At 36.3% G+C, this 27,254-nt stretch overlaps 1 protein-coding gene across 3 annotated transcripts; it reads left to right on the top strand.

Moving 5' to 3' along the window:
• The first annotated feature begins 1,996 nt into the window (after positions 1-1,996).
• LOC105046840 (methionine aminopeptidase 1B, chloroplastic) lies at positions 1,997-26,390 on the top strand. Of its 3 annotated transcripts, none has more exons than XM_073259492.1 (10): positions 1,997-2,296; positions 3,257-3,335; positions 6,243-6,480; positions 8,429-8,590; positions 8,694-8,735; positions 11,785-11,856; positions 14,009-14,088; positions 18,624-18,721; positions 21,804-21,851; positions 24,361-24,774. In XM_073259492.1, the coding sequence occupies exons 1-10, from the start codon at positions 2,170-2,172 to the stop codon at positions 24,426-24,428; spliced, it is 1,014 nt and encodes a 337-aa protein (XP_073115593.1). In that variant the 5' UTR covers positions 1,997-2,169; the 3' UTR covers positions 24,429-24,774. The 3 variants fall into 3 exon arrangements, with proteins under 3 accessions (XP_073115593.1, XP_073115592.1, XP_010923878.1); XM_010925576.4 differs by lacking the exon at positions 24,361-24,774 and adding an exon at positions 26,005-26,390 and having other exon boundaries at positions 2,003-2,296; XM_073259491.1 differs by lacking the exons at positions 21,804-21,851; positions 24,361-24,774 and adding an exon at positions 26,005-26,390 and having other exon boundaries at positions 1,998-2,296.
• The last annotated feature ends 864 nt before the right edge of the window (positions 26,391-27,254 follow it).

Genomic DNA, 27,254 nt, shown 5'->3' with positions numbered 1-27,254 from the left:
AACATCGATGATGGAAACTTTATGTGAGAGAACCTTAGCTTATAAGTTGGAATAAATTCAAAGCTCTGATGATCCTTTATAGAGATTGACCCACATGTAATCAACTGCATCAGGATATTTATGACTTTCAGCTTTGGCCCATTGGAGACAAGCACTTCCTCCTCCTCGAGTATCTTAAGTTGTTCATCTTATCAGCATCTGCTTTAATTAAAGACTCCAATGTCTGTTTTCCTACCAGATATGGAGGATGCATAGGATGAAGTCAGTGGTGGGGAGATCTCTCTAGATGCAGTTTCAAGAAAGGCACCATTTGAAATAGCCGAAGAAGGAATAATACAGTAATCGCCAGAATTTTACTACCAATCATTAGGAGGAGAGGAAAAAGAAGATGAATAGAGAGGAGGAAAGGAGGATGGGGGTAGCAAAGGAGGGATGGGGGTTTTTAGCAAGAAAAGAAAAGCTTATTTCTTTTAGCAAGAAAAACTTTCATCCCTTCGGTACTGTCACCCTTATTCTCTTATTCTCTTTCTCTTTTCATTTTATTTTCCTTCTCCCTCTCTTTCCTTCGCCGGCAATGGTCTAGGAGGGAGGTCACTGGTGGGGGTTGTATAGCCATCATAGGAAGGAGAATTGAGGAAAAGGATGAAGTTAAGGTTAGAACTTGGGTATTTTAGTTATTGAACTATTATAAGTTCATATAAGATTTTATTCTATTTTTAAATAATCTAATAAAGCTATATCAACCATCTAACTTTAAATAATATGTCACGTGGCATCGGTGATGAGCTTTCCCCCAAATTAGAAGGTTGGTGAGAGATATTACAATAATTTGTAAAGTATAGGATTGAAATTGTTGAATTGAAGATGTAGGAGGTACTTGTAAATCTGGATAAAATAGAGGGTATTATTTAATTTTTATCCAAAAACTTGACGATAGGTACTTAATGACCAAGACATCTAAAAATAGAAATCATAAGGAACGAATTAGATTCTAAATACTTTAAATTCCAACCTTCCTTCTATGTAAAACAGAAATCTCCATCAAAATTATCATGCTTCATATTAAAAATCCACTTTAGGGATGGCATTTTTAAGAAAAAAATCTTCAAAAATCCCTCCTAAAATCCATCTCGTAGCATGATGAATCACTGAAAAGAAAAAAAAATATGGGAGAGAGAGAATTTGGGTTTTCCATAGAGATTAAGAGCAAAGAGAGAAGGACAAACTAGAGATTGGAGCACTTGCCATATGATAAACTTAGAGCACCGACCATGACTATCTCCATGCATGGCATTGGTGGTGGAGGATTGGGGCTAGAGCTTTTGTTGGCTAATATTGTCTCGAGCACCATGGTATCATTTTTTTTCAAGTTCTTCATCGGGTAAGTTATCGATCTTTCGATTCTTAGCAAGCGGGACAACATTAGTGCCAGTGGCAGTGACAGTAGAGGGTGATGAGGGCATCAATATTATCAATGGGAGGATTGAAATTGAAAGAAAGAGGAAGTGAAACTGAAATGTTGGAGGGAGTGATGGAAACGAAATGTCTGTTCCTCCTTGATAAGATTGATGCTTTTCAATTATTTTTCAAATATACATGGAGTAGATATGAGATATATAAACATGGTGGATAGAGACTCCATTTTAATATATATATTCTAATATATATATTAAAATGAAGGTCTTTGTGTTGGCAGAATCTTCATTCATCATGCATATATTTTTAATTTTAGGATATTTTTGTAGTTTGACAAAAAAAATAGATATCTTAATGCTTTGTATCATAATTCCTTGCAGAAATTTATGTGGAGGATCATTTTATAATTTAAGAGAAAATAATAGACATTTATGTAATATGGTATTAATATATTAAAAATAATAAAAATATATTATTAATAAATAAAATAATATATTAATTAACGTATTAATAAATTGATATTGGCGGAGGGATCCAACACTTGGGACGGACGGATGGACGAAAGCATAAGAGAAGACAAGTGTCTATTATCCTCCTTTGCTGGATTTTCACACTACCCTCTAGGATTTCTCCTCATCGGCTCTTTGGAGCCCATCCACATACTTCGTCCGCTCCCCTCCGTTCCTTCCGCTGACACCCCGCCCCCTCGCGCCCCCTATAAAGATCGGAGACGTTCGATTTCTTCGGTTTGGAATGGCGGTGAAGGGCGTTCTGAACAGCTTCATCTTCGCAACACCGCCGTCTTCTTTCATGGAAGCCCCTTCCGATAGGCTTTTCCTCGTGGGCCAACCCCTCAGGCACTCGTCTCCGAAGATCTCAGGTTTGAAATTTGTCTAAAGAATCAGTTCCTGTATCGTTTATTCTTGCCGTATGATAATAGTTTCGAATTATTTTGTTCAAGGGAAGCTTGGGCCGTGTGTTGACGTTCTTAACTAGGGAAGCAACGTATGGTTTGTAATCGTAGCTGTTGCCGTTACTGACAAGCTTAATCAACTATTATTAGGGTTTGGCTGTATGCATCTTAGTCATATCGTTGTAGTTGGCTGTCAACTAGTTGATCCTCTTGCAACTCCGAGAGTTCCTCTGGTTCACTCATTTCTAATCTTTCATTACCTTATTTTGTCATTGATGTATTTCGAACACTTTCCACCAAGCTGATTGACAGTCTTATCCGTTGACATGGATGATCCTGGGATGAGACAGCGTGATAAAGAGAAGGCAGTATCGTAGAATCAAGAACCAGGGCACAATCTGTTCTTTAATTGTTACAGCTAGACTATTGATTTTCCAAGAAAGTATGAATTTGATTTCTGGATGAGAGTAAACCATTAGAATGGTCTTGAAAGAAGCTTATTGATGCATAAGATTTTATGCAAATTAGATTCTAGACGAGATAATGATGGCCTTTTCTTACGAAAGCTGCAGGTCATACGAACATTATTTTTTAGTGCTATTTAGGCTTATGGAGGTCCAACATCACTGGTTTTACTCTGATGCCAATTCTAGTAGTACCGGTTGCTATTCTTGCAGGAATTGTGTCTGAGAATGGGTTTTGGTTTTTTTTTTTTTTTGGTAATTTTGGGTTAAAAAGTGTGAAGCAATTGATTACTATTTTGAATTTTATGAAGGTTCCAGAGTCAATGGTATGATCGGTATGAGGTCTGTTTGGGTGCTGCATGTTTCATAGATTGTCTTATAAATTGTATATGTAATTTCTTTCTTCCAACATTATCTTGTTTTGCAAAATTATCCTCATTAATCATGTTATTTATTTATCAAGGAAAAGAAGCTGTACAAAAGCGCTGTGTTATTGTATCAAGAAGGTTATCAGGGTTGGAGGAAGCCATGCGAATTCAAAGGTACCTAATTGTAGTCTAATGTTTGGAGGTATTTTTTTGTCATGACAACTGGCAAGGCTGCATGACATTTTGTCCTTATTTTTTTCTGTCTTCAACATGTATATATAGTTGTAAACTTCTGATGCAACATTTTTTCTTTTAGAAAAACCCATTCTGATATTCTCTTTACTGTTATTTCTTAAGCAATACGATTTCATCTTTTTATGAAAAATAATATGCATATACATGTTCATGTATATGTATACAACTATCAGATGGAAACATCTGATAGTTAGAAAAAGAATAAGATGAGAAGCAAGCCAATTGACAATCCATTCATTAAAAAATTGTACTTAGTTTTCAACTTGTTTTCTGAAGTGGCATGTGCTAGTGGAAACATTTAGGTGATGCAGTGCTAGAAGGGCTGCAACATGCTCCAACCTTCAAAATTGGTTGGTAATAACACCTTCAGAAGATCCATTCTGAACAGCAGCATGGCACCAGTTTCTTCCTCTTGGTTCAGAAGGTATTATTTCTTTTTCTTCTTTCCTTCCCTCATGGATGTAGGGCCTCGTCCTTCCATTTCATCTTCTTCATCCTTTTTTGGTATTAGCCTTTGGTTGGCAATTTGGTGACCATGGTTTGCTGTCTTGCCTCATACCACTTGTACCATACCGATACTAGGCATACTGTACCATACTGGTACTATATCAGTACCATATTGGTATGCCATACTGCCCATGTCGACAATACTGTACAGTATTGAACCACAGACTGACACTATAATAGGGGATTTATTGGTATAGGATCCGATACCGAGATGGTGAACTTTGCTAGTGACAGTAAAGTTGTTTCAGATACAAAATTAACAGTAGTGTAAGGCTCTTGCTACTGAAAGGTTCATATTGAAATGAGTTTTTAGGTGAAGCACTGTGTTCAGTGAGTGGCTCAGATTAATGAAGAAGCATGGATGCTGTCTGATTAGTCAATCAGAGTTATTGGACGACTTCAATGTTGGAGCTAAACAATGTATAGGTTTGCTTTGGGATGTGTAAAGGAGATTGAAGTTGCGAAAGTAGAGAAAAAGTCCTTATGCTTGTGAGGGATAAAGAACTTTATTGAAGGGCTTTAATAGATTGATGGCTGATGGTATAAAAGTTCTTAAACTTTGATTGACCATTATTTCGATCAATAGAGAACTTGCTATTGATAGCAATAGCATAGTGTCTGCAGCCTATATTTAAGCCCTTGAGCACCTTGGAACACCAATTTGAAGCACCATGATTTTGTCCGATTATGCAAACCTTTTTCTGGCCACCAATGCTAACTGAATTCCATATACACTTGTGAAGTACTAACAATTGCACAGTCCCAAAAGGGGATGCAATTTTCAAATCCAAGGTGGAAATGTACTATGGTTGTTTAGAGCTCCCACAATGCTGAGATCTTGGGAAGAATCATGCACTGAATAGGAGTATAGTCGAAAATAAGTTCATGCTATGAAGTTCTGACACAGTCACAGAAAAGGGATAGTAGAAGTTGGAAAAACAATGATGGAGATTTTCTACAATATTTGAGCTTTAGTAGTTCAAGCTTTTGGAAAGTGTTTTGGAAGCATGTTACTTGATCCAAAGGCAGGAATGAAGAAAAGACACATCATCCACTGAATGGAGTTGTAACCAAGGTTTGAAGTTTCCGCCAAAACTGACCCGAAACTGATCGAAATTTTCAGTTTTGGTCAGTTTTGCTGGTTTCAGCCGGTTTTGCTTGGTTTCGGTCAGTTTTGGCCGGTCTCAGCATTTCAGCTAATTCTGGCGGAAACCGACTGAATTTTTTTTCTTTTAAATTTTGCATTTCACAAGTAAATACAAAATGCTTTTTAAAATTCATCAATATAATTTGATCACACATTTATTTAAAGCTCTAATGATCTAATCCATGTTATTTTTATCTAAACTTCATGATTGAAGTGGGTAGGTCACAATCTTAATGTGCATTTTTAAGTTATAAACAGTATTGCAATATGTAGAAATGTAGATGTTTGTGCATGTCTAGGTGCTTTGATGTTATTTTGGAGAGTGAGGTTTGCATTTAATTTTATGTTCTTGTATACTCATCTGATTAGTTTGTATATGATTGAGTGATATTTGGTATTTTATTCTATATATTAGTACATTCATGCTATATGATTAGTGTATTAAGCTTTAATGAAAATTTAATTTTGACTTGAAACTATTTAAATAATATAAATTCTTTGGAGGACTTGAAATGAAATCAAATGCTCCAAAATAACTTGTCTTGGTTTATTTTATTTTTCATATTTTTATTTAATTTTTTGTTGAATTTTTCTTTTTTTTTTTGGGATCAAAACTCCAGAACTCAGAGCAAAGCTGTCAAAATTGAAACAGAAACACATTTTTGAGACCTTGGTTGTAACTTTACTTTAAGCGAAGCTTGTATTAATCACCATAGTTTCAAGTGTATGACAATCAAAATAATGCATAACAATGATGCATGCATGCTTAATAAATGACATTGCTTTCTTTGAGGATGGAGACTGGCATGCATTTTTAAACCTGAAACTGTAACTAAACCCCTGCCTAGTTTGTTTTCCTTTTTCTCTTGATTTGCTGATCCATGGTCACAATTATATGACAATCAAAGTGATACATAATCATGGTGTATGCATGATTAATGCATACTTTTGAGGATGGGTTGCATTTCTGAACTTGAAACTGTAAGTCAACTCATGCATAGTTTTGGTTTCCTTTTTCTGTTGTTTTCTGTTCCATTATTCTAATGCATTCTTTCACAACAAAGTCATGAAAATCTGCGATCAGGCACAGCATGTTACTTTTTAAGGCCATATGGTCATGTGACAGTGCTGCTTGGACAATGTTGTTAACTAATTGTATCAATCACCTGAAGGTTACGGGAGCTTCAAAGCTCAGTAAAAATAAGAAAGAGACCACCATTAAGGCGTGGAAAGGTCTCTGCAAGGCTTCCTGTGCCAGAACACATCTCCAGACCTCCTTATGTGGGTTCAAACATGTTGCCAGAACTCTCTAATGAATATCAAGTACATGATGATGATGGTATTGCTCACATGAAAGCTGCCTGTGAGCTTGCTGCACGTGTTCTGAATTTTGCAGGAACACTGGTTAGGGTAAGGAATTTATTCCATTCGTTTAGGATTTGGTATCCTCAGAGTGCATTTTTTGACATATATTAGTGCTGGCTTTGACAGAAAATATTTATAAAGTCCAAGTATTTCTTTCATTTAAATTTTCTTTTTCTGGTTATGTGTGTAGGCCCATAGCTTTGCAGTTGAACTACCTTTTACATCATTGCCATAGTGGTCGTATTAATCTTCACATTATCACTTTGATAAATTAATCTGGTTACAGTTTTGTTGTAGGTGCATATTTCCAACTAACAAATTATGGAGGAAAATACACTTTTTTTATTGCTAATTGAAATGGTACCACACAAGCATGACTTGACTGCATACTAATATCATGATAGGGAAGTTTTATAAATTGGTAATGGTGCCTTTAGTGTTGTTGTATGTTTCTGTGAAAGAAAGAGGGCTCAAGCAAGCAAGATGAACATAGAAGATACAAGAATGTTGGGATGATGGAAGGTAAATTTAGGGGCATTTGCATTGGAAATTGGAGGACGTTTTGGTAAAGATGATCCTAACTATGTATTGAAAGGCCTAAAAGAAGTAGGGGGGAGGCCTAAGCCAACATGGATGGAATTTTTATGATAAAGGGTTTGGAAAGACCTGCAATGACACCAAAGTTAGCTCTTATAAAGATTAATTATTTGGTGATTGAGAATCAATGGGCCCAAGTTTAAAAAGTTGGTGCACATATTCATAGTATTTAACCATGGTTACAAATCCTTTTAAAAAAATGTAGTTGGGAAGTCATAACTGTCCATAAGTTGAGCAGGTCTATCTGTCCACTTCAGATATGGGGTGGTAAATTTGCTATTCTACTAGCTGCCATTCAGATCTAATAATTAAATTGCTCCCCAGTATTCTGTAGCTAGTATAAGCAAACCATAGCTGTCTGTGTTATTCCTGTTGAACAGTTGCTCCAAATCAAATCATAAAATGTGCCTTTCTTTTCTATATAACTCATCCTGTAACCCTGTTTTTGGGTCATTGGGTGGTGACAAGTGGTCAATGCTACAAGTGGGTCATGGTGCAATAAATCAATGATGCTGCTTTTTATGATGCATGGTGCTGACCAGAAAATTCAAGCTACCTTAATATATATTTTGCCGCAAATGCAATCACTATGCATGAAATAAATATGGCACAGTTGGAAAGGGGGAGATAAAAGTAGTTCATCTCATTTATATAACGAGGGAACCCAGGTCGGCGTCAGCATATGCATCAATTTTATAAATGCCAATGGCCAGATTTGCCTGATCAATACTGATTAAGAGTAAGAATCCTTTGTAGCCGTCTGTCACACAAATCTAAAACACGGTTTTACAAGAATGTTCATCAATCATCAATAATTCACATAGGGATCTCAATTCAACCTGAGCTTGACAGTAGCGTATGCTATGCCACATTTATGTACTGACACAAAAATGCAGCAAAAAGACTAACTTTTTCATTACAGTTACCATTTTAAATAGTTTCTTGATGATGAATGGAGAAACTTCAACCTTTAAAAATTTGCATGTTTCTTTATATACACATATAATGCTGTGAATCCTGTCATATGATTCACACATGTAACTTAAATTTAAAAAAATAGAAAACATATTTTGGTAAAGTATACACTATTTTGACTTGCATCGCACATAATGTTATGCTATGAGACAAAGACTTGGACTCTACTGCTTCAGATTGGACCTTTAAGTGGGCTATCTTCAGACTTGGATTATACATTAGCTATTCCTCTGAGTAACATTCTTCTCATGCATGTATTTGTTAGCAAAACTTTTTCTTGTATCAAATACTCAAAGAAATATTTCCAATAGGCACCTTTCATCATTTTCTTTAATTTACTGTTTTCTTACTTTCTTTATGTTAATATGTTGTTTTTTTTGATGTAAATAATAACATTTGCAAAGATGCATATTTCTATCAGCCATCTGTAACAACAAATGAAATTGATAAAGCAGTGCACAAGATGATTATCGATGCGGGCGCTTATCCTTCCCCACTTGGTTATGGAGGATTTCCAAAAAGTGTCTGCACATCAGTCAATGAGTGCATGTGCCATGGAATACCTGATTCCCGCCAGCTACAGGTTTTTTAAGATGACATTTTCTTCACTGTTTTTGTGAGGGTCTTTCTATGAGACCAGTGAGACTGAAATGCCTTGCACTAACACTTGTTCCATCATTGTGCAGAATGGAGACATAATAAACATCGACGTGACTGTTTATTTGAATGTATGCTCTTTCTTTTCTTCTATTTTATTTTTAGTTTGTTTGCATTCATAAAGAACAATTTGATTTTTCTGTTGTATTAAAAATGAAAGTGTCCATCAAAATTTTGACTTTTGCTGCTCATTGCTTTTACCATCTTAGGTGTTTCAATTATGATACATAATTTCTCTTGAAGATCAATTATATATCTTTTTGACTGATTGTGGTCCTCAACTTAATTTCTCTTCGTTAGGGTCATGGAACACTTGAGAAGTAAAACTTAGTTTGGTTTCTTTCACTGTGTTATAGCTTCTGGATCACCTTGTGAAGTAGGGCAAGAATATTGTATTTCTTTGTTATATCAGACCCGACCGTTCAAGCGTTACCATACCATTTCAATCATGAACTGAGATGCTCTGTAGTGTCGGCATGATGGTGAGCTTGAACTTGTGCAAATTGGTTTTTATTAGGCTGAATCATCTGAAATCGCTCAATTGCATCTAGTTTGGCCTGGTATGTGGCTGATACCACTTAAGAAGCCCTGCAGTAATTGAGCGAGATGAAGTCACCACAGCATTTCTCCCTTTATTTCCTTGTGCACAGTCTTAGAGAGGAGAAACAGAGGAGAAAGAAGGAGAAAGGGAGAGAGAGGAAGGGTGAGTAGGCGGGGTAAATCCAACATTCAGCATGGTAGTTTCTCACTCCTTTCTTTTTGTTACATCCAAAAACAATAAGGGCAAATTATCCTAAAATTTTATATTTTGGCATGATTGGTGATATATATTTGATCTTAGTCAGATCTACGATTGGTATAAATTTTTGATTTTTGATTTTTTAAAATTAATATATATGATAAAAATTTAATAAAAATAAGGGAGATGTTAGATTCAAAAAATTAGTATCGTGCTCAGGTTCTAGTATGCTGTATGCTATCTTTTTTGACAATATTTGATTTATTTTCGTTATATTAATTGCCTATCAATAGAAGCCCAAATTTAAAGTAATTTCTAGAATAATTAGGCAGTTTGTGTGTAATGTGGATTGGAAAAATATATATTCTACCTCCTATCAGAGGCTACATAAGCCAAAAATGAAATTTAATTTTTTATTTTTTTGACTTAAATATTGTTTCAATAAAATTAATAAAAATTATTATTAATTAAAAATTATGAAATATAATAAATTAAAGTATATTACATTTGAACATCAAAGGCAAACTTACAAAACCCTAGTTTCAACCTAAAACTAAATTTGGGAACCTTAGAAACGGAAGAAAAAACTTTTTTGACATGTACCGTACCCTCCTGTATGCCAATTTTAAATGTTCAATCTGCTCTAGAAGCCCTAGATTTTGATTGCATCAATATAATAGTCATGGAGGGAGGACACTGATGAATCTAAGACATTCTAGCTCAATATTTATGCAGCTTGTAACGTTTCATTTAGTTATTGTTCCCACATCGTGACATGGAAGAGTATCATAAGGTGGAGTGGAAGTAGGGCTGAAAATGGATCGAATACAGATGGGGTATTAGTATATCCATATTTGTATCTGCTTATATTTGGTGAATATGGATATGGATATGAATTTTAGTTGGGTTCATATTCATATGCATGTTTGTTATAAATGACTATGGATGCATACTGGATATTGAAAGTATGTATGTAGATATTGATATAAGTCAGATGGTTAAACTTTTTGACCATGAAATCAAAGCTATCACTAAATAGAAGGTAACTTATGACAGTAACAGTTTAATATGTCCATTTATTTTTTGTAAAACTTCATGAGTGCTATTTAAGATCACGGAAGATTACAAACAGAACCAGATATTCAGATATTCGTCGAGTGATTGTCTATCCATATCTATATTTATTTATCTTTGTTGAATATGAATATGGATTTGGTTATTAGTCAGATGCTCAAATTTGTTTTTGTATCCGGATAAATTTGGATATGAAAACAGATCCAAATCCAAATTGATATTATCCTGTCACTTTCACCCCTAGGTAGATATACTTGGCATTGAACATACATAGATTGATATATAGAAGATGTTTACTGCTGCTTTAAATGCTGCTGCTTTAAAGTTTTGCATGATTCAGTAGAAATGAACAGAACTGATGATTAAAGTATGTATATGTTATTGTAATCATCAAATCCACCAATTACTAATCTATGTGCTCATTCTATTCTTTTACATTGCACTAAACATGCTTGACTTTGTGATTTTTTTTTTTTCCCTTCTAGAGTTGTCATTGAAATGAAGACAATATATGAATAAATTATGTGTAGCAAGGGATGGAATTTAATCATAAAACCTGAATAGAGTTAAAGTTTATTGTTGTGCTAGTTAAGAGATCCTTCAGACATAAACGTGCAAGATTGTTAGAGGTAGAATCTGGTCATTGATTATTGTGTTATAAAAAAGATTGCGCGTTGAAAGGCATTTCCAACTATAAGGTTGTTAAAGTGGATATGTGCCTCAAAAGTCATATCATTTTTTTTGCACCTTATGAGGCTTCAAATAAAGATTTTATGACACAATAGTAATCCCAGCTTTCTTTTTTATTGGTTAGAATATTGTTCTATATGAAATGCAATAGAAGAAATGAATTCCTTAAGTGCAATTCACAAAACCAGATGGCAACTATGAAATTTAACGTATATAGGATTTTGAGTTTTGACTACTATGAATGAAGGATGGTCCGTTAATGTGTAAAGGAAATTGATAGAGGCATAAATAAGAATTGAATATGCAAGCAACTTGTGAAAGATAAAAGAGGACTATTGAAAAAGGTTTATGCCAATTATGGTTTCAGCCCTTGATAGGAGATTGATAATGGAATTTTTTGGTTATGCTTCTCATGCATTAATCTGTCCATTAGTTGAGGTTGAATTCTCAGGAAAATTATCTTGTGTAGTTCTTCTATTGTAACCTATTAATTATTGAAAGACTTTTTTTAGGAAAAAAAAAATAATACATGCAAAGTTATAGTTTATCTGGCATAGAATTTTTCTTGACGTATGTCTACTTGTTATGAAGTAAATTGCTTATGATTTGTGTTCTAGGGATACCATGGGGACACTTCAAAAACCTTTCTATGTGGAAATGTTAATGAACCTACGAAACGCCTTGTAAAGGTATTGTATTATTGACTTCCTGTAGGAGCATTTGCTATATTATTCTTGTTGCAATCCTGCTTGTTCATATCTTTATGTTGCAAGTTATTGGTAGTATCATATGCTAATAGAAGGCAATTTAACTGTGGTTGTAAAAGGTACATACTTTGATCATCAGATTCCTAGGAAATTACTTCTACCTCTTAGGGCCTGTTTGGATGTTTGGGCCCAAAATCCCATAGGATTCGTTGGTTGGGCCCGCAAAACTAGAAGAAAAATCAGTCTGGACAAGGCTTGTATTCATCAAATAGCCATAGGCCTTTGGAGTGGGCCACCCCAAATCCTATAGGGAGAAAAAAAAAATCTAGCTAAGATTAATTTTTTCTATCTATGCTGGTCCAATACATGAATCTCATGGGATTTTGGGCCCAAACATCCAAACAGGCCCTTGGTGAGATAGAAATACTAACATAGAACCATAGGACCTCCAGGATTGAGTTTCCTAGAGGACTAGTAAGAGCTATTGTCAATAAAAACATTTTATAGCCTCTGAAGCATGGACATGGATATGGGATATGGATACAACACGATATGACAAACCTTGAAAAATAGGATACATAGGGCTAGGATATGTCAATGAATATCTCTCTCTCTCTATATATATATATCTGTACATTCATGCATGCAGACATATGTACAAGTAAATGCACATGTTTATGTGCGTAAAAAAGCATCCATAAAGCATGGTAGGCTATCAAAATAATGTAATTCATACTTTACATGATAGCATCAACTTTTGCTTGTTCATCCTTTAGACATAATTAAATCCTAGCCCCAATCCGCACTTATTTAAATATTGACATCATAGACTACAAAAGTGACCACTCATCATTGAAAGTTTAACATTAAAGAAAAGAAAGAAAATGCCCTCCCCATCATTTTATGAGGTATCAAAAGGTATCTTGAGTGTATCCAAGAAATTAGACTGTTCTTTTTAGTTTTGAAAAATAGGATACTTTACAAAGTATTGCATGTGTATCCAGGAAGTATCTGATGAGTATCATTATCTGATGCATATCGAATATATACACGGCATGTGATTTGAAGTATATATGCTTCCTAGCTTATAGTTGGCCGTTTTCTTGACACTGATTAGGCTGGGTTTAACTAATGAAAATTATGCTAAAGGATGTTTTACATGCTAGAGATAATCTTATTTCTTTGAGGAAAAAAAAAAAAAAGTTTCTAGATCAAGATATACAAAATAAAGCCATGGCTTAATTTAAATGTGAATTGTAAACATGTGTTAAGTTTTATTGCAAGTAAGCCTATTGAAATATTCCATGATAACTGAGATGCAAGTTTTGTCATCAATGACCCAATGATCCAGTTGGAAAGCAAACTTGTAGGAGCCGTATGTAACTTCATTTCATGATGCTTTGAGTAGGAAAGATTTGATACCATCAAAAGTCATAACAACTGGGTAACATTTCTATAAAGGCTTTTGAATAGCTTTTGCCTTGTGCTCTAAGCTAGGCATGAGAAATTTGCATGAAGAGTTTTTGGATTAGCTCTAACAGGGTGTGTGAAAATTATTCACATGGATACATTTGGTTTTGTATTTGGCTCATAAGTCATGTTAAATGTTGATTTGGATCCATAATTGGTGTTGAAGAAAACATCGTGGTCAGCTGAAATAGAGGTTGCATCTTTATGGACACATCTAGGTTAATAGTATGAGAATAAGGGTGTTTAGTTAAATATGTTGAGCAACCACCTGTCCTCCACATTCCTGCCACTTTCACCTCTCTATTCCCCATTCTTTCATTTCCTTCTTCATCCTGTCCTACTCTCTCTCCTTCAATCTTGCATCCCTTTTTTTCTCTTCTTTAAGAGATTCCTTGTCATGCTTGAAACTAAAGGAAATAAAGCCTTTACTGGTTTCTTTGCAAGCTGATGAGCAAGAATTTTATTGTCAATTTGAATTTGAAGTAGTCAAATATGGAACATTTAAAATACTTGCTATATATATATAATTGCATCAACTTCCTCACACCTTGTCAAATTGTTCCAATTAGCTTAACTTGACATTGTGGACTTTAAAGGTATACTTCAAATATGAAGTAAAGAAAAAAATATATTATTTCTTATATGAATATTTGTTCCTTATCAGGTAACTGAGGAGTGCTTACAGAGGGCCATATCTTCCTGCAAAGATGGTGCTAGCTTTAAGAAGATTGGCAAGAAAATAAGGTACGTTGATATCGTCACAATGTGAAATCCAGTGTGAAGAATGCAGGAGTTCCCACTACAATTTATAAGGTTTTTAAGAAATTTAAACATTTCATGCCACTTCTGGAATCAGTATCTAGTCTATTCTCTAATTGTCTCAATTAATGATGACAAATGCTATAATTATGCTAAACCTGTCATTTATTATCAGCAGCAGCTGTTTTTATGCATATGAAGACTCCAGGTTTGGAGTACACATTTCAAAAAAGAAAAAAAATACAGGAATGACTAGCAACCCTCTAGTGTTGGGAAATAATCCATGCTATATTGCATACTATGGAACTAATACATTTAGGGAATTATTGTACATACTCTTTAGTAAGGTCTGCAAAATCAGTACTGAAAACTGTACTGGTATGTTATTGATTCGGGACAGTATTGTACCCTTCCTGTTCTAGGGGGTCCCAATTTTTTTTTTCTTAGTCTTAGCCATAGTGTTGCCTGAAACCGAGTGGTATGGGTTGGTGCTAGGTGGTACGGAGTGTGTCTGCTCAGTTCGGACTGGTATGAACCAGTTTGGCTCATATACCGAACTGAACCTTGGTACCCCACCAGTACCTTACCCATACCATGGTATGATTGGTATGGGGCTGTACAGGTCAGTACAATTGATTTTTCTCTTGAGTCTTTATAGTCATTTACATATAGACTTTCCATATTTTTTTTGTAATTCCATGGGTGGTAGAGTTAGTCAATTTCAGATATGGACCACATGGTTTAAGCCATTAAATATACTTGGCCTTGGTGCTGAGGTAAGAAACAATGACTTGATTCTTTTTTACTTCCCTTTCTTTTGTGGGATTGTAGTGGTTGTTAGGCAAGTTATAGAAGCCAGTGGTGGTAAAATATCAGTTAATAGCAACATGAAGTTTATTGGGTAAATGAAGGAACGCTTTAGAGGAAACGATATGGAGTAACTATGAGCTAGATGTTGTGCCATGTTGATAATGAAAAAAGCATATGTTAGAGTATTATTGTATTTATGGTAGTAGCAATATTAGGCCTATTTTATTTTTTTACTTCTATGCCTTATTTGTACATGTCCATTTATGCTAAGTCATATATACATATCTCTATAAATATTAATACAACCCTAGAGAGGGGTGTGTTGTTTTTACCCATGTTTTTCATGGTATCAAAGTCAGAACCCTAACCCTAAGGTAAGCCTCCACCATAAGTGATCATCTCTGGTGGATTCTCTACCACCGATTACTCTCTTTTTTCTCCTTCTCTTTTCTTTCATATACTCGTACCCATCTCCAATGGATCCATATACTCATCATCAAACCTTCTTTTGTCTTTCACATTATTTTTCTCATTTTTACTGCTTGCTATAGTACCACTACAGTACCATCGCAATAGTACTACTATAGTACCAACCATCAATTCTTTGGTACGACTTTTATTCGGTCATCTTACAACAAACTTATGATGGCTAACATGTCTTCACTACTTGTTATCAACGTCAAAACCTTGGTCCCAATTGAACTCATCGGCACCACCTATCTCATTTGGAAACAAGTATTTTTGAACGTGCTTGAAAGTTTTGGAGTCTCCTTGCATAGATGGCACAGCAATCGTCCCTTCTCAAAAACAATTGAGGGAACCGACAGCAAAGTTTTGGCCAATATGGCCTACTCTACCTAGAAGAAAGAAGATACAACTATACTGTCTTGGATTAACGTGACGTTGTCTCTAAGCATTTTACAGATGGTGATTGATATCTACTTCACCAAAGACAACATGCGAGGCCTGGACGGCGATTGAGGCAAATTTCTTGGATAAAACTACATCCACCATATTCTCTCTCAAGTCGAAACTTCGGAACATAAAGAAGGGAACAATGAGGATGACTGAGTATATGTAGAAGGTTAAGGCTATCGGAGACACCCTAGATGATTGGAGAAGGCGAGTCAGACTACAACCTTGTGATGACTGTTCTTTTAGGACTTTCAGAAATATATACAGGATTTGTGAGTGCATTGAAAACTTACCGAACTAAGTCCACCTTCGATTAACTCTATCTTCTCCTCATGTGGGAAGAGACCGAAGTTTAGAGAAGTCGTCATCTAGAAAACTTATCACAGGATGCCAGTGCCCTTTATGCCAATCGAGGTTGAGGAAATCGAGGTGGCCGTGGAGGTAGATCTCATGGAGACCGTAGATAGAGAGGAAGTCATGGACAGCCATATGGTCGAGGATCTCCTCTAGCAAGTCGGTCTCTACTCCTCTTGCGCTTAATACCAATCTATCCGCTTACGAACGATGTTTGCTTAAGGACTCTTACACTTATCGTCAGATTGTGGGGGTTTTGCAACTTTCACTCGCCTAGACATCTCTTATGCTGTCAACCTTGGGGCCCAATTTTTGCATGCTCTGCGTCAACCACATTTTCAAGCTGTCAAGTGCATCCTTCACTACATTCGTACTATTTTGTCCTATGGGCTTCAATTTTCTCGATGTTAGTGTCCATCCTTAGTGGCTTATTCAGATGTGGACTGGGCAGGATGTCCAGATACTTGGGGCTCCATTTTTAATTTTTGTATCTTTCTGGATCTAAATCTTATTTTTAGTCTACTAAGAAAAAACCTACTATATCTCAGTCAAGCTTCAAAGCTGAATATTGCTCCGTTGCATTCACGCTTGTGAGACCATTTGGATTTGCCATCTTTTTCGAGATCTTGGCGTGGCTCTTATGCGGTCTTTCTCTATTTACTGTAATAATTTTAGCACTACTTATATTGCTGCCAATCTGGTTCTTCATTCACGCACCAAGCACATTGAGTTTGATCATCATTTCCTATGAGAGAGTTCAAATGGGTGATTTGTCTTTTCTTCACATTTATTCTAACAAGCAATTTGCTGATATCTTCACGAAGCCATTATCTACTTCCCGTTTTACTCTATTTCAATCCAACCTTCATATTCGACCACAGGATGTTCAAATTGCTGGAGGATGTTAGAGTATTATTGTATTTATGGCCGTAGCATATTAGGTTTATTTTATTTTTTTACTTCTATGCCTTCTTTGTACATATCCATTTATGCTAAGCCATCTGTACATATCTCTATAAATATTAATACAACCGTAAAGTGGGGTGTGTTTTTTTTACCCATATTTTTTAGCATGGATGGTTGACCGGTGAATGTGGTGAGTTCTGAGCAAACTAGTGCACTATTCAAACATGCACAATGCTGGGATGGGAGATGGTGAATAGGCCAATGCGCCCACTAACTAACATTGTTCTATAATAGTGTAAGATCTTTAGCGTCTTGCATCAGACATGATGGAAAATCAATGGAATTCCATCGGCAAATTAATATTTTGAGACTTATCTGAGAGACAAAAAAAGCATAGGTGTAGTTTTGCTGCAAAAACATGGACATTCTGCATGGGAGAGAGACCTTGTAAACCACAAAGGGTCACAAGAACATCTTAAAATGGAAGTTAGGGTTAAAAAACACATACAGAAAGGGGGTTTTGGGCGGAGGAGACCATAAGTTACTAACTCTTGCTTTAAGAATGCAATATGCTGAGAGATGCATTGGTATCAAGTCGAGCTTATCAGAACAAGTCAGGTACTTGATGTATATGATGTGATGTTGCAGAAGAAAGCAATTACCACTTAAAATATAGAGATGCATATGATGGGAGGAGATATACAGAATCACTTAAAAGGGCAAGGACCCAGGAAAGAACAGAGGAGTGGTTGTCCTTTCATGAAGATGGTTTTAGGATAAAACTGTTAAAGCATGGAAAATGAAATTAAAGCACACTAGTATTAAAAAAAAAAAAAAAAGTTGTTTTGGTGCTCAGTTCTGCTGTCACCTGTGAGGGCATTGATCTTTTGAGGACCCACTTATTGAGGAAAGTGCCTTAAGAGAAATGGTCTTATAAATCTTAAAAGAAAATCATGCAAGCATCCAGAAATGGATTTATTTATGGGTTTCCCAAACTGTTTGGGAACTGTGACAATGAAGTCATGGAGGATTTGATAGATGATCTGATCACTGACATCTAACATAAACAAACTGTAATAGACTGAACACTTCTGCACATCTACAGAGAAAAAGGGTCAGGTCCTGTAATATCAGAATGGATTTATTCAAACTAAGCAAGAGTGCAAGGATTGTTTTACCAAATCAAAAAAAAAAAAAAAAAAAAGGAGGGGGGGTTGTGGGGTGGGGGGGCGCCAATTTCCTCTTCAACATACATCTTGGCTCTTTGACAACAAAAAATATGCATCATCCAAAACTCAGAAATATGGTTTTGCAGTTCTACTGAATGTTGTAGATTCACGCTACATTCTAGGTTGCTCTATGCTTATTTATGATATGCAGAACTAGACATGAAATGTCTCAGTTTCTGTTTAGGTTTTATTCTGTTTTCGACAGTATACAACTTACTGTTAAAACTATTATTACTTTCTTTCTTTGTACTTGTAGTTAGTTCTATAAATCATTCATTTTCTAAAAATTGCTTTAAATTGTCTTAGTGAGGTTGCTGAAAGATATGGTTATGGTGTGGTGGAACGTTTTGTTGGGCATGGTATTGGGACTGTATTTCATGCCGAGCCACTTATCTTGCATCATCGTGAGTCATCTCTCAAATCATCTCTCTGATTCTCTCTTGTAAATTTTATAACAAATATGAAAATTTGTAATATGCAAAGGAAATATGAAAATATGTTTAGTTGGAGATTGCTGCAAGATGCGTTCTTGTATTTAGAAAGAATCCATATTTTATTAAGAGAAGACGATTCCAGATTTTTGAACCATTTAGATCATTTCCTTTCCAGTGAATATAAAACTATGGCTGATTTATATACAATTTTTCAATAATGATATATTAAACTATTTATCCCTTGGCTTTGTAATTTATTGTGAACATGATTTTAGCAATTGTTGCTTTCAACTGCTAGGTTTATTTAATTGTTGACTGTTATACCGGATATATGGCTTTTTATTCATATCACAAAATACTAATAAACTCTTGTCTTGGTCATACACATGTTGTACAGCATATGGAATCACCATTACCTTGAATGACGTGCATGAAATTTTCTGACTTTCATAATTGCGTGATTACAACTCATATTGTTGCCAGGATAAATGAGTACAACTGCAAATGATGTCTTAATGAAAGGTATTTCATATTGAAGACCTGATTAAACATGGTTTTGAATGGGGCTGCAAACAGGTTGGGTCGAACCGGGACATGACTTGGTTTTATATTCTTGTTATGATTTTGGACCCGGACCCAACCTAAAATGTTCAAGTTTGTTGACACTGGGTCAGCTTGGGTTTGTAGTTCAAGTCAAACTTCTAGTTATTCTTTAATAGCTAAAATATAATAATTGATAATCAAATATAAAATCACTAAAAACATTTAAACAAAATGAAAAAGAGCCAACTAAAACTTGATTTTTCATTCAAGAATTTTTAATTTCATCAAGGTAATTATCATTCTTAAGTTTACAGACTGTTTTTTTTTTTAATATATGTCAATATACTTGGGGGCATTATAAATAATAATTTGTAACAAATAATGAAACATGAATGTTTCAATATAGTTAAGTGAAAATAGGTGAGAGGGTATGTTACTATTGAGATGAAAAATAGGAATTAGATTAAATGAGAGTTCATTTAATTAATCAGGAAAGATATTTAGGGTGAAGGAGAAGAAGGTTTATATGATTCTAATTTTTGAGTAGGTCAAAATGGGTTTGGATCAAGTCCATCTTTTGTTGGCTCAAATTAGACTCCAATGATGTACATGCTTAGTTGGTTTGGGTTGAAAAAAACAAGACCCAGACCTGACATGGAATTTAGATTCAGTCCAATTTTTGAACCTGACCTCAATCCATGGATCTTCAAATATGTACTAGGTCGGGTCTAATCGGGTTGGGTCATGAGTTGAGACAACTCAAGGGTGATGAGGAAGGAGACCTATACTTTGTTGAATCCTAGGATGATCAAAATGGTAAATCTAATATAATGGTAGGCATCAAACTCTGAATTTGTCACAACTTGGTAGCTTGTGCAAACTGATACATGGCTTCTGTGGAATTTGCACATAAATGATAAACTGCATTCTTAGCAAAGCCAGGTGGCTATTCCATGTACACTTCTCTGGTTAACCATTAAAAAGTCATTATGCATATCAATTTAAAATAAATTCTAAGTTATGCTTAGCTGCAAGATAAAAGTGAGTTATATAGATAACATTTGACCACTAAATTGAATTTGGCTTTGTATATTGAGTAGATTTATTGGCCTCTTATAAGATGCTATATATGCAAAATGAAGAATAAATTATTCTCCCCCCCTTCTCTCTCTCTCTTCCTCTCTCTCTCTCTCCACACCACTGTGATGGGTTCAAACCCTTGATGTGATAGTTTTCAGTAAAACACTCATTTTGTCAACTGTGGCAGTCACTTATCTTATGTCTTACTTTATGATTCTCAAGTGACTTGTTCTTCATGTTTGTAGAGCATCCATTAGAGTAATGGGGAGTACAAGACACTATATAGTGTGGATCTGCACTCTTCTACCAAGATTTATTGGTAGTGGTTTTATTGCTCATGAGGAGTTTGAATAAGTACATACTTAGGGACAAAATTACATGATTGGCTTAAGGTTAAGAATGACTAGGAATGATATTAGGTTCAGGTAAATTTGGTATCATTTATTGGAGAACTACTGTTTTTATTTATAGCACTACAACTTCAGATATCAAGGTTCCATGTCCTTGCTAGCATGATACTTGCCATTAGATATGGTATATTAAAAATTGATGCTTTAAATTAGAGGGACACTGAGAGTGGCAAGAGAAAGAATGATTATAAAGATTAAACAATAACAAAAAAAACTAAGAATGATTATAAAGATTAAACAATAACAAAAATAACTTCCAAACTCCCAGAGTCTCCTCTTTCTCTTCTTTTGTTTTACCTTCTTTGGATTTAATGTTTAAACACCTTCCTTTCAACTTCTCTTCTTCCTCATCCACATTGTTCATTTCTTTCTCTCTCTTTTTTTTTATTTTAAAATATCAATTCCCCATTTTCGTCTTCCCTCTTTTCATTCTTCAAAAGTGGAGCTATAATCTTACCAAGGGAAATCAAGCTCAAATTCTATATGCAAAATGCATGATGCTTGTCCATCTAAAATGACAATTCACGTTGTTAATCATGATCTAATATTTAACATGCCCAAAAATACGAAATGAGTTAAATTATTGTGGCTGTTTCTTTCCTATGCATCATAGTGGAAAGAAATGTATATATTATAATAGCTATGTTTTTCAACATGCGTGGTAGGTCATGCAAATAAAAAACATAGGACCATTAACTATGAACCACACATCTCAGGACACATGGACCAAAATTGCTCAGACATCATGTTAAGGCTATATTCTGCTTTATCATGTATCATAAACTATGAAAAGGCTTGTCTTCTTTCAGTTTTTTCGACTATATCTTCTCTACGAAATTTTGTTTGCAGAATGGTAATGATGTCAAAAATTGACCTGACTTCATAGATATATATTGCAACTTGATAGCTTGTGGATTATGTATATATACCAGAAATGGACATCTTGTGCTTTGAATGTTTTTTTTATAACATAACCTGGCATTATTTTCTCATTTTGATGACAAGTATTTGTTTTATAGGTAATGATAAATCTGGGTGTATGGTTGAAGGTCAAACTTTTACCATTGGTATGTATTTGATATTTTATGTTTCTCATCTGTGGTTAGTATCATTAAATATTATCTTGAAATATTATATTTTATATATTATTATAGAATCTTTTCTCTAATAAATATTAGGATAAATTATAAAAATCTTTTTAAGATTTTCGTTTATTACACTTACATCCAATGGTTTGTAAAACCTACATTCACACCCATGTAAATTAATAGTATTACTCAAACTGTTTATATTATATAAAAAGAAGAAAATGGCCCCAGAGGTCTCTCTCATTTTTTAATCTGTTTTAATGATGCTTCTCTCTCAAATCTGAAAAAAAACCATCATCCTCTTCTTTGCTGAGCTCAAATCCATTTCCATGTTGGACCTCCTTGATAATGCCCTCAGAGGGTCAGTTGCTGATGTTTATAATCTCGCCACCGCTTGCATGGGTTTAAGGTCGCCACCCCCTTTGACAACTCCATTGAGATCCCTCCCACTAGGAAAAACCCCTCCAGTGGTGATGGGTTCTTGCTAGAGACCCTTGACCTCTCTTTCGACAAGATCTATGGCGAGGCTGACCTTCGACTGTTGTTCTCAAGCTTCGGCCTCCTCTGACGATTGGACTTGATCAGGAACCAGCTCACCATCGAGATCCCGTCAACTAGCAGCTACTCCGACCTTTAACACTTGGACCTCTTCGTGAACTAGTTCCCCGAGATATCATGGCCGGAGTCTTTAGCCGGTGCTGGAGTTTGAGCTATCTCTTTTTGCTCCGTCCTGACCTCCCTTTCTCTCTCCAACAACTTCTTCAGTTAGTTTCCTTTCAAGACCCTATCCTCTTCCCTGTTGAATCTCGAGATTCTTGACCTCTTGTTCAACAATTTCTCCGAGCCCCTTTTGAACTCAGTCTCGAAGCTCCCGATGCTGGAGCTACTCGATCTCAACTCCAATGGCTTCTCGGGGTTGATCCCCTCATCCTTTTGCCAAAACTATGAAACTAGCTTGGAAGAGCTCTACCTTCACAGCAACCAGTTCACCAACCAAGTTTCGGAGTCCCTCAGCAACTTCTCCATATTGGTCTCGTTCGATCTCACTATAGTGTACACGGGGAGCACCTGGATCAACCTTATGACCTTAACCCCTTTTGGAATGAGGTTCTCTTCTTCGACGTCGCTGACCCCCTCAACCTAGCCAGCTGCACCATCCACATCACCGTCTATCACAACTGCTCCGCTGGCGACGGCTACCAGCAGGGCCATAGCTTCCTCAACTGTGTCCGCCTCTGCAGCTCCTCTGTCGCCTACTCTCATCCCGGAGCCACCCTTTAGGTTTGCTCTTTTGACTGTCGTCGCCTCTTCTCTTGTGTCCATGGTGACCTCGCCCTCTGCCTTTTCGCTATCCTCAGGCCCTCCAAAGCCTCCTCTAGCCATGCCCCCTCGACGACCACCACTATCTCGGAAACCCATTCCTCCGATAACCTTCTGCCAGCCACAAAGGAGAGAAAGTCTTTCACACGGTGGGCTTCGAACCTGCATAGACTTAGACAAGAGAATTCATAAAGATGGAGAAGAACCATAGTCGGAGCCACCATTTTCGAGTAGAAGCACCACCCCCGATGATGCACATGGATGCCCCTCCACAACCGAAATCTGATTATGGTCTCAAAGAGATGCAGCCACCAGTCATCGTGCAGAGGGGCTATCACGGCGGTACCAAGATCGCTGACATCTACGACCTGGCGAAACAGATGGAGTACCTCTATGTCAACATCGGCCAAACTCGAAATTTGCTGGCAATGGACATCACCGGCAGTCTCGACCCCAATGTGGAGGTGAAGCTCAGCAACTTCATCGGAAAGACCAAGCATCTAGAGTAGAACTAAAACCCGGAGTGGCATCAGCTGTTCGCCTTCTCCAAAGAATAGCTCCAGGCCAACTGCTGGAGGTATCGGTGAAGGACAAGGACCTCCTCAAGGATGGGTTGGTGGGGAAAGTGACCCTTGGTTGAGGTGCCTTCGATTTGGCCATTTTGTTATTCAGGGTTTTGTCATTTTATAAATTTATTCTGACGGGCCTTTTGAAGTCCATTTAATATTAACGATTTGACTAATGGCATGAGTTAAAGTGTAGGTTAAAAATAAACCTCAAGGGTGTAATGGTAGATTTTTCAAACTACTGGGTGTAATTGTAATTTATACCTAATCTTGGAGAGCTTTTCTATAATTTACTCTAAATATTATTGTATACTTAGGATCAAAAGTAGTGAATACAACCTGACTTAATTTGTTTTTATGATTGGAGCGTGATCTTAGGCCATAACTTTGTTGAGTCATGTTGCAGTTTTTTCTTTAGGAGATAACTTATGCATGTTTGTCTATACAAAGGACATCAGAGATTTCTGCAAATTCTTTAGTTGTTAAGTTTTGAAATCTTTATCATATGATCTAATAAGCATAGCATGATATTTGGAATTTATTCAAATGACCTCTTAAATTTGTTTGACATTCGGAAGGGGTATGTTTTATGTTTCTTTGAGATGGTTTGATATATGTGGTGCAATCAAATAATGACCAAGTAAAGCACATGCATTGCCTCGGTGCATAATATGCAATCATCAAGAGTGGCTCAAAGTTGATACCAAAAAGAATAACATTGAGGAAGAAGTTCCTAAATGAGGAAACGAGGACAGAAAAGAACAAAAAGAACAAGTGAAGTTAAGCAGACAAAATGCAGAGAGGGGAATGAGGGGGGATGCAAGACTGAAATTTTGATCTATGTCCACTTTGTAATATTTTCTTAGGTCTACTTCTTTGATGATAAAGAACAAAATGCCCCTAGTTGGGGTTACTATGTAAATTTTATCATTATAATCAGGCCCAAATACATGTAAGTGATGACCAAAACATGAAAAATATTAGAAATAGCTCCATACATCCAAAGAATTCCTGAATATGGTTTTTGTATAAAGTTTGGTGAAACAATCTAACCCAGAGACATTATAATTAGCATTTGCTATACTGCCTTGTACCGGACGGTATGGGATGGACCATACCATACCAGTATCGTATCAGATTATACGAGTGTACCGTATGCCGAATCATCCCGTATCGATACAACTATACCATATGGTACCGCATACCGATATTATAGTGGGATTTCATTAGTATGGGGTCCGGTACTGAGACGGCGAACCTTGATTATATAATTGAAGGTCAAAACATGGAAAAAAAATAAGCACCTAGCCTCATTTAAGTTTACAGATATCTTATCAACGCTTCTCTTCATGCTAGGACATGCCTGTCTCATTCTCAGTTTGTAATCAAAAGAATGGTATTGAGAGCATGCTAGAGATTTCCTCGGGATCTCACTAGCTAATTCCTATCTATTAGTTTTCCTTCCATGTTCTTTTTTCCAGTCTATTTACATAGAATTAATTGCTAAGTGGATTGCTTTTGTACCATTAACCATACCTACTATTTGTACTTTTGTTTTCTCCCTATTTCTCAACCTATAGAAGTTTCTTTTGGGTGAAAGAAACATGTTAATAAAGATGAGGAGATAGAACAATGATTCCTTAGACTCAGGGCCTGCTGGTCCTGAAAATCTTAATCATCCTGTTGCTAGAAGTAAAGGCTAGCTTGCATAGATCCATCTAAAACCATCTTGTACGCATTTTGTTATTGGCCTACTGTAAGTATGCCTTGCACTTCACCTTGGCTTCAAGGGCTAAGCAGCGTCATACCTTTGATCATAATTCCACTCCATGAGATATACCATTGATTGTTAGAGAGAGAATTAGAGGCAACATGTGCTATTGGGTCAGGGGTTTATGTCATTTTCCTTTGAAAACAATACCAAAGTTGCAAACTTCCCGAAAACATGTTTCAGGGGGATGAGATAGATGGAAGTTCACATAAGGGGAAAACTATGTTTATGCCCCTGCATAGCTTTCTGAGGCACTGATACCCTCTTTGTTTGGGGTGGGGAGCAGGTCGACTCTGCGCTGATAACCCCACTCTCTTATATACATGTATGCATATACTGTTCTTTTTGAAACCTCAGCTATCAAGTTGTCTTATATTTGACATGGTGTGTAATTAATTTTTGAGAACTTATATTCATTGTGACCCTTTTTTTGGGTTTCCATTTAATTTTTATTGAATGAGATTTGACTTTGCAGAGCCCATTCTCACAATGGGAAGCATTGACTGTGTTACATGGGATGATGGATGGACAACAGTTACGGCTGATGGCGGCCGGGCTGCACAGTTTGAGCATACAATATTGATTACGAGGACTGGTGCGGAGGTTTTGACAAAGTACTAAGGTCTGGAGATATGGACCCATTCCTGACTGGTTTGCTTGTGTCTGGCAATCTTAAATTTTGCAAATCTAGTTTCCGTCTTAGGAAGCTAATGTGAGCAAATCCACCTAGAAGTTACATGTAAAATTTTCTAGAGAATTTTTTTTTTTTTGGTGGTCTCTGAGCTTATGATATTACTAATAACTATACTCATTTCTGGAAATGACATCTTACCACTGAATAAATGTTTTTAATTGAGCTGATTCTTGACGCCATTTCATAAAGTTTGAGCGCGTTAAGTGGGCCAGGTTATGATCTGTTTGCAAATATGGCAGTCCACACATGAATGATCAAGCAGATGGATGTGTATGACCCAGGTAGCAGATTCAACAAACACCTTGGCCCCAACTGAAATTGAAGGGAAAAGATGGATGTGATCTCGTTCTTTTCTTCTCAGCCATATTTTGAGCGTCTAATGTGATATGCAGGACATGCGTTTGGTAAAAATCATATCTAAATATGAAACTGGATGGTTTTTCTGCGTGCAGCGGGTGCCTATTTGCTCGCTGCCTCGCGTGCAATTCATATTGATATATCTTCGTGTTGTCACGGGTTTATCCGTAGGCATATCGCAGGCTAAAATTTACAATACTAGATCATTTGGAACTTCTTGGATGAGATTTGGGGAGATGTCTTGCTGGGGTAGTGAGGGAGCAATAGTTCGTCAAGGAGCGAACTCTTTGGGTGAGATTTGGGGAGATATCTTGCTGGGATAGTGAGGGAGCAATAGTTCGCTAAGGAGCGGTATAGTTGTAGCATGATATCGGGAGGTTCAGAATGCGTGATATTTAGAATGGTCGTGGTCTGTTATGTTATATGTGGATACTTAAGGATTTTTTTTGGTTTGAAGACAAATGCGGAGCTTTGGCCGTATATCCAACTCCCCCAGACCTGTAGGAGATGGGTCTGTCGTGGCATAGTTGTGTGGGCAATAGTAGTGCCACGTCCGAATGATCTCGTGTGGAGGTATTCGGGGTAATACTGGTTGGACGAGCTGACCATATTGTGCGGGGAGGGGATATCTTGAGGTTTTATCCTTGAGGGGTTTGTCCAGACTATTTTATACG

This window comes from Elaeis guineensis, chromosome 6 (genome assembly GCF_000442705.2).
Source record: "Elaeis guineensis isolate ETL-2024a chromosome 6, EG11, whole genome shotgun sequence".
Classification (NCBI taxonomy): Eukaryota; Viridiplantae; Streptophyta; class Magnoliopsida; order Arecales; family Arecaceae; genus Elaeis; species Elaeis guineensis.
Note: the sequence above shows the minus strand (reverse complement) of the source record. Positions and strands in the feature narration are given on the sequence as shown.